General features: G+C 37.3%; 1 protein-coding gene across 1 annotated transcript; it reads right to left on the bottom strand.

Moving 5' to 3' along the window:
- Nucleotides 1-2,697: 2,697 nt before the first annotated feature.
- LOC148776978 (olfactory receptor 4L1-like) lies at nucleotides 2,698-4,814 on the bottom strand. The gene is made up of 2 exons (XM_088840445.1): nucleotides 4,724-4,814; nucleotides 2,698-3,530 (listed from the first exon to the last, which is right to left on the bottom strand). The coding sequence occupies exons 1-2, from the start codon at nucleotides 4,812-4,814 to the stop codon at nucleotides 2,698-2,700; spliced, it is 924 nt and encodes a 307-aa protein (XP_088696571.1).
- Nucleotides 4,815-9,096: the final 4,282 nt, after the last annotated feature.

The raw sequence follows: 9,096 nt of genomic DNA, 5'->3' as shown, positions 1-9,096 counted from the left end.
CCATCCAGCCATCTCATTCTCTGTCATCCCCTTCTCCTCCCGCCCCCAATCCTTCCCAGCATCAGAGTCTTTTCTAGTGAGTCAACTCATCACATGAGGTGGCCAAAGTATTGGAGTTTCAGCTTTAGCATCAGTCCTTCCAATGAACACCCAGGTCTGATCTCCTTTAGAATGGACTGGTTGTATTTCCTTGCAGTCCAAGGGGCTCTCAAAAGTCTTCTCCAACACCACAGTTCAAAAGTATCAATACTTTAGCGATCAGCTTTCTTCACAGTCCAACTCTCACATCCATACATTGTTAGTGGAAATATAAAATGTTACAACCATTCAGGAAAAAATTATGGAGTTTCTTCAAAAATTAAAAACAGAGAATAAAAATAGAGTTACCACTTGAAACACACATTTGAATTCTAAGTGTATATATAATATATTTATAAAGAATTGAAAGCAGTATCTTGAAGAGATATTTGCACACCTATGTTCATTGCAGCAATATTTACAATAGGCAAGGGGTGGAAGCAAACTAAATGTCCAGTGATGAATGATTGGATAAAGAAAATGTGGCATGTACATACAATGGAATGGTATTTAGCATTAAAAAAGAAGGAAATCTTATCAAATGCTACAGCATGGGTGAACTTTGAGAGCAGTATGCTAAGTGAAATAAGTCCATCTCAAGAAGATAAAAATACTTCTTGATTGACTCAAGTACTCAAATCCTTAGAAATAGAATGGAGACTGGTGGTTGCCAGGGTGAGGTGAGGTGATAAGAGCACTCATAGTGGCTATGGAGTTTCAGTTTTTGAAAAATTTCTAGAGATCTATTTCACAAGGTGCATATATTTAACATTATTGTACAATTGAAAATTAAGATGTTATATTTTAATCACATTTTTAAAAAGAATGAACTAGAGCAGGATATATTTAAGTAGATGAATCTCTACAACAAAACAGTGAGTGAAAAAATAAATTTTAGAATAACAGCAATAATATATAGGTACCACCTGTATCAAGTTAAAACTGTGAAAAATGTACTTTTTCACAATATATCAAAAATGAGGAAAATATTTTTAAAAAATATACAGGGGAGTGATACTCATGGAGTTGATGATAGTTATTATCTTTGCTATGATAAAATAATTGAATATAGAGGATTGCTTGGAGATTTTTATTATTTCTAATAATCCACTTTTATACTAAAAAGGAATCTGAAATAAATAAGGTAAAATGTTAAAAATTTGACAAAACCACATGCCATATCAGTGTCTAGATTAAACTCTATAATTGAAATAGATTATAGGAAAGATACAAATATGTCCAGTGATCTCCAAGGACCTTTCCAACCCTCCTCAAAGCATTTTTTAAAATAAAAATTTAGTGTGAAATATATCAAGCACATATGGGTACAGAAGCATTTTAAAAGCACACTTTAGCCTATAATTAGTTTGGACTGAAAGGAGATCAAACTAATCAGTCCTAAAAGAAATCAATCCTGATGCTGAGGCTGAAGCTGTAATGCTTTGGCCACCGGATGTGAAGAGCTGACTCATTGGAAAAGACTTTGATGTTGGAAAAGACTGAAGACTAAAGGAAAAGAGGGCACCAGAGAATGAGATGGTTAGATAGCATCACCAGCTCAATGGGCATGAATGTGAGCAAACTCTGGGAGATAGTGGAGGAGAGGAGTTTGGGGTGCTGCTGTCCCTTGGCTTGCAGAGAGTCAGATACTACTTAAATGACTGAACAACAACAAGTTGTTTCGAGGCAATGAAGAAAAGTGTTGGACAGATGCCCACAATAGGATCACTGAATGTCTGGGGAAAGCAGAGCATTTGAATTTGATGCCAAAGAGATCATAGAATGTGTTTGTGTTCTAAATACCCACGAGCTGTTTATCAAACTTGTAAATTGGCACACTTCATGCAATGCAAGTAGCTTGAATACTTTCTGTTTTATTGTGAAGTAAATAACTGAATATAGAGAGTTTCTTTATTTTTTCCTTTTCCATGTGGATTGAAATAGTACTAATGCTCTCACTTGACTCTTGATAGATACATGAGAACACCTGTGAATACAAACATGAATGATGGAATAAGGTAAAATGAACTGTATGTAACTTTTATGTTAGGGTAGAATTTCTATTTTCCTTAAGAATTAAATATGTGTTTCTTGCCAGCAGATGACAGCTATTATTTTGATCTATCAACTTATAGAAAATTTTCCTTGTCAAAAAAGCAATAATTCTTATACGTATTATACGCAAAATTGTAAGTTTATGTGTGTATGTGCTTGTGAGTTGAGTTAATACTTTTGTATGCACATTTGGGCAACTGGAGAATTTAGCTGAAAGATCCCTCATTTTGAATTTAAAAGTGGACCAGTTCATATTCGATTTCTCTTTATTTAATGAAGTTCAGTCTTGAACATTTCTGGTTTCCCACTATAGTTAGTGAGTCAGTTGTTTTTTTCCTCCTTATTTCTTTATTTAAGAAATTTAATCCCAGCTGAATTGAATTCAATAAAAAATTATTCTTTCAATAAAACAAATTATAGAGATATGATGATGGAGCATTTGGTAGGTTTAAAATACATTATGAATATTGAAAAAAACCACAAAAGACAAATTAATACCAACTTATTCCAAGAGGTACTATATAAGGATTATGGCCCATAAATCTTTGTCATCATGGTTGTTGCCTAGAAGGTCTTTCTGGAGCTCACATGTTGGGTCCTCAGTCTATTCATGGCTGCTTTCATCTCCTGATTTCTCAGAGTGTAAATAATGGGGTTCAGTAAAGGTGTGATAACTGAATAAAACACAGAAAGAAATTTATCCACTGAAAAACTACTAAATGCCCAAGCATAAATGAAGATACACGGCCCAAAGAACAGAGTGACCACTGTAATGTGAGCAGATAGTGTGGACAGAGCTTTGGAGAGACCACCAGAGGGTCGATGTGGAACGGTTACCAGAATGACAGTGTAGGAAATGAGCAAGAGTACGAAGGAGATGAAAGACAATAGTCCACTGTCAGCAATTACTAGCAACTCCAGAACATAGATCTCGGTGCAGGCGAGCTTTATAACCAGCGGGAGGTCACAGAAAATATTGTCTACTATATTGGGACCACAGAAGGGCAAGGTGATGGTAAAAACCATCTGGCTCATTGTATGCACAAAACCAACAGCCCATGACAGCAGCACAGAGCCTCTGAGTACCCGGTGGTTCATGATGGCTGTATAGTGAAGAGGTTTACATATTGCAAAGTACCGATCAACCGCCATAACTATGAGAAGTGTCATCTCAGTACCCCCTAAAAAGTGAAGGAAGAACATCTGAGCCATACAGCCCCATAGAGAAATAGTTTTATTCTCCCTGACAAAATCTGCAACCATCTTGGGGGTTGTGATTGTAGAAATAGACATATCAAGAAAGGAGAGGTTTCCAAGGAGGAAGTACATTGGTGTGGAGTGCAGATGAGAGTCCAAAGTTATGGTGACCACAATGAGAAGGTTTCCTGCCATAATTGCTGCATTCAGTTCAGTTCAGTTCAGTCGCTCAGTCGTGTCCGACTCTCCGCGACCCCATGAATTACAGCACGCCAGGCCTCCCTGTCCATCACCAACTCCCGGAGTTCACTCAAACTCATGTCCACAGAGTCGGTGATGCCATCCAGCCATCTCATTCTCGGTCGTCCCCTTCTCCTCCCGCCCCCAATCCTTCCTAGCATCAGAGTCTTTTCCAGTGAGTCAACTCGTCGCATGAGGTGGCCAAAGTACTGCAGTTTCAGCTTTAGCATCAGTCCCTCCAATGAACATCCAGGACTGATCTCCTTTAGAATGGACTGGTTGGATCTCCTTGCAGTATAAGGAACTCTCAAGAGTCTTCTCCAGCACCACAGTTCAAAAGCATCAATTCTTCGGCAATCAGCTTTCTTCACAGTCCAACTCTCACATCCATACATGACCACGGGAAAAACCATTGCCTTAACTAGACGGACCTTGGTTGGCAAAGTAATGTCTCTGCTTTTTAATATATTATCTAGGTTGGTCATAACTTTCCTTCCAAGGAGCAAGCGTCTTTTAATTTCATGGCTGCAATCAGCATCTGCAGTGATTTTGGAGCCCAAAAAAACAAAGTCTGACACTGTTTCCACTGTTTCTCCATCTATTTCCCATGAAGTGATGGGACCAGATGTCATGATCTTTGTTTTCTGAATGTTGAGCTTCAAGCCAACCTTTTCATGCTCCTCTTTCACTTTCATCAAGAGGCTTTTGAGTTCCTCTTCACTTTCTGCCATAAGGGTAGTGTCATCTGCATATCTGAGGTTATTGATATTTCTCCCAGCAATCTTGATTCCAGCTTGTGCTTCTTCCAGCCCAGCGTTCCTCATGATGTACTCTGCATATAAGTTAAATAAGCAAGGTGACAATATACAACCTTGACATACACCTTTTCCTATTTGGAACCAGTCTGTTGTTCCATGTCCAGTTCTAACTGTTGCTTCCTGACCTGCATACAGGTTTCTCAAGAGGCAGGTCAGGTGGTCTGGGATTCCCATCTCTTTCAGAATGTTCCACAGTTTATTGTGATTGACACAGTCAAAGGCTTTGGTATAGTCAATGAAGCAGAAATAGATGTTTTTCTGAAACTCTCTTGCTTTCTCCATGATCCAGCGGATGTTGGCAATTTGATCTCTGGTGCCTCTGCCTTTTCTAAAACCTGCTTGAAAAAAGAAAAGATCAAGTTCCCAAGTGTTTGTGAGTCCTAACAAAACAAACTCAGATATCATTGAGCTATTCATCATTTTCATCAAGTTTGTGTACGTGTTTTCAGAAAGTCTTTAAAATGAAGGTAATCCAGAAAAAGTGATGATTTAATCTGTGACAGTTTTGAAGGTATGGGCATATAGAAAGTAGTATTTGATTCCTACAGAAAAAGAAAAGGTAGATATTTCTGAAAAATACAGTTTAATTGACTAATGCAAGCATATTACTCATATACACTTTCACATTACTGCATTTATTATCAAACAGAAAGGCACAAAAGGGAAATTTATTGTAAAATTTTGTAAATATAGTTTGTGGGTATAGCTTTTCTCTTTACATTTATTTGTTGTTTTTACCATGAGTTTATGAATTTGTGACCCCTGAGTTTAATGGATCATGTAATAATCAAATGGTCCTTGGTCATAAATTAATTCAAGTGGATTAGAATATAGTCATGTAACTTTTTGGCAACTAGTATTCAATCTTTTACCCTTTTCACCTTCCTAGTTTGAAATATTCAGATATGTTCATATGAGTTGAATTATATACCCACTCAGCAAATTGCTACAGTACTTTCTTCTCTCACCTATACTACATTCTTACCCTTCCCTTTCATCTCAAATATATATACCAAATGCTTTAACTTATTCCTGAAGGTTTAAACCGGCTACAGTCTGTCATGTGTCCCTATCTCCCCTAGGTAATAATAAAATAAGCTTCCCACGAAGTTTCTGCACAAGAACATAAATATTTCTGTGTTAATGTTTCTCTCTTCCTTTGTTCTTTCCTTCTCCCTCTGTCCCTCCCTCCTTCCCTTTCTCCTTTCCTGCCTTCTATTTTCTTTCTTTCCTTTTTTTTTTTTTCAGTTGTGTTCTGTATCTCATATTTGGTTCATGAATAAAACTCTTAGCCTCTGCCTTTTGTCTATTTCCCTGACTCTCTTGTTGCTGGATTCCTGGCTGGAGTTGTCTTTCTTGTCTCTTTGCGTTCTCTGTGTAAATGATCTCTAAACAATCATCAAGTCTTTCACAACTATTGCTTTTTTTCCCCCTTGGCTCCTAAATGCTTACTTTTTGGTGATGATTGCTTTCCTCTGACTTTTCAAACTTGTGTCCAGACTGACTTGATAATTCCTGGTTCAAATATCCTTGATACTTGTACTGTTTTTCCACAATGAGTGGGCACTGTTAGCTTACTTTTGTCTATTTTTCTCTTTGATTTAGATTTTTTGGCCCCATCTTCCTGTTTCTTTTTTTTCCTTTAAAAAACTATTAGTGGCACATACCAGCTGCACAGACACAGAGACAGAATCAGATATACACACATATGCTTATACCAAGTTCTATTTCTAGAGTACAAGGACAGAATGTGGAGAATTTACTCTGAATTTCCCTTTTTTTTCTTTATAGTTCACGAAATATTCAGAAGTTATTGCTTAGTCCAGTTATCAAAACTTGGAAAAACAAGACAAAACACTGAACCAAGGGTCAAGAACCAAATTTTAGTCCTGCCCTAATATGTACCAGGGAAACATACTCTTTAATTCTTTTCAACATTGATACAATTTTCTATAAAAATAAAATAATATCTACTCTTCAGCCTCTTGTTTTTGTTGTTCAGTTGCTCAGTTGTGTCCAGCTCTTTGCGACCCCATGAATCACAGCACGCCAGGCCTCCCTGTCCCCCACCAACTCCCGGAGTTCACTTAAACTCACGTCTGTCGAGTTGTTGATGCCATCCAGCCATCTCATTCTCTGTCATCCCCTTCTCCTCCTGCCCCCAATCCCTCCCAGCATCAGAGTCTTTTCCAGCGAGTCAGCTCTTCACATGAGGTGGCCAAAGTATTGGAGTTTCAGCTTTAGCATCAGTCCTTCCAAAGAACACCCAGGACTGATCTCCTTTAGAATGGACTGGTTGGATCTCCTTGCTATCCAAGGGACTTGCAACAGATTCTCTAGCACCATAGTTTGAAAGCAGCAATTCTTTGGTACTTAACCTTCTTTATGGTCCAACTCTAACATCCATACATGACTACTGGAAAAGCCATAGCTTTGGCTATACAGACCTTGTTGGCAAAGTGATATCTCTGCTTTGTAATATGCTGTCTAGGTTTGTCATAGCTTTTCTTCCAAGGAATAAGCATTTTTTAATTTCATGGCTGCAGTCACCACTTGCGTTGATTTTGGAGCCCAAGAAAATAAAGTCTGTCTCTGTTTCCACTTTTTTCCCAAGTATTGGCCACGAGGTGATGGGACCAGATGCCATAATCTTCGTTTTTTGAATGCTTAGTTTTAATTCAGCCTTTTCACTCTTCTCTTTCACCTTCATCAAGCGGTTCTTTATTTCCTCTGCACTTTCTGCCACTAGGATGGTGTCATTGGCATATCTGAGGTTATTAATAATTCTCCCAGCTATCTTGATTCCAGCATGTGTTTCATCCAGCCTGGCATATTGCATGATGTACTCTACATGAGAAGGAAATGCAACACACTCCAGTATTCTTGCCTGGAGAATCCCATGGAGGGAGGAGCCTGGTAGGCTACAGTCTGATAGGCTACAGTCCATGGGGTCACAAAGAGTCAGACACGACTGAGTGACTTCATTATCACTATCACTATCACTCTACATGTAAGTTAAATAAGCCAGGTGACAATAGGCAGCCTTGACATACTCCTTTTCCAATATTGAGCCAGTCCATTGTGCCCTGTCCAGTTTTAATTGTTGTTTCATGATCTGCATACAGATTTCACAGGAGACAGTTAAGATGGTCTGGTATTCCCATCTCTTTAAGAATTTTCCACAGGCAAAGGCTTTAGCATTGTTAATGAAGAAGAAGTAGATGTTTTTCTGGAATTCCCTTTCTTTTTCTGTGATTGAATAGATGTTGGCAATTTGATCTCTGGTTCATCTGCCTTTCCTAAATCCAGGTTATACATCTAGAGGTTCTTGGTTCACATACTGTTAAAGCCTAGCTTGAAGGATTTTGATCTATTTTTGTGTTATTTTATTCTACATATAGGTGCTAAATACCTTTGTGCATTCCCCAAATTCTATCTTTAACTTTATCTTGTTTCCTGGTGATTGTGAGGATACTCAAACCAATAAGGACCACAGGAGGATTTTTACTCTGTAAGAATTGGTAAAGTACACTTAGTGTTAATGAAAATGTTTTTCCTTATTAAATATAAGTGATAATTTTAAAAGAGTTGTCATCATCATTGGTATTATATTTAATGCAATAAAATAGTCTACATAATAGTTATGAAATTATCAAAATAATGCACTCTTTGATCTCAAAATACTAATAGAAGAAAACCTTGAGGAGAATCCTAAAAGTAATTTTTATAGTTTATTATGTAAAATTGGAAAATTAAAAGCAAAAATTATATTTATTAATTTATGCTTTTAAAAAAATTTGCAAGCATATTTGTAAAATATATCCATCTAAATGCACATAAACATGATTCAAATATGTTATGATACAAAATAATTCATTTTTACAATTTTTGCTGCTGCTGCTGCTGCTAAGTCACTTCAGTCGTGACCGACTCTGTGTGACCCGATAGACGGAAGCCCACCAGGCTCCCCCGTCCCTGGGATTCTCCAGGCAAGAACACTGGAGTGGGTTGCCATTTCCTTAACTCCAATGTGTGAAAGTGAAAAGTGAAAGTGAAGTCGCTCAGTCGTGTCTGACCCTTAGCGACCCCACGGACTGCAGCCTACCAGGCTCCTCCATCCATGGGATTTTCTAGGCAATAGTACTGGAGTGGCTTGCCATTGCCTTCTCCGTTACAATTTTTACATATGATCAAATGTGAAATATTTTTGAAATACTCACTCTTCTACTCACAGTTAAAAATAAGTTAGAATCAGAAAAATAATGCAGTTATTGCTAACTTGAGGCACAGTTTAAAACACGTAAAAAGTTTAAATTTTTGAGTGGTATGTATTTATACAAATAATATTGAACTGAAAAGGAATGAAAAAATAATTGAATAACGCTCAATCAGGCAAGGTTTGGTTTTTCTCTAGCAGAAATTTCTGAGAATGGGATGGTTACCTGTGACTGGGGAGCCTAGCTCTTTCTGTGCTGTTTATGTGACTAAATGAGTAAGAATTATTAGTTCATCTATGGTGCAAACTTGAAGAAAGAAAACTATGTTTAATATTCTGTGTCTGTATTCACTAATAAAGCCTTTCTACACATTTTCATAAAAGCACTTAATGTATGTGGAGATATGTAACTGGAAGCTCTTTTGTTAAGTAATAAAGGCTGTGAAGTTTGTATTGATCTTGAATTTTTTTAATGATTATTTATCCTCATTG

This window comes from Moschus berezovskii, chromosome 9 (genome assembly GCF_049115385.1).
Source record: "Moschus berezovskii isolate FMDL1 chromosome 9, NW_MosBer_1.0, whole genome shotgun sequence".
Classification (NCBI taxonomy): Eukaryota; Metazoa; Chordata; class Mammalia; order Artiodactyla; family Moschidae; genus Moschus; species Moschus berezovskii.
The sequence above is the reverse complement of the archived record's forward strand: the minus strand, read 5'-3'. Positions and strand labels throughout refer to the sequence as shown.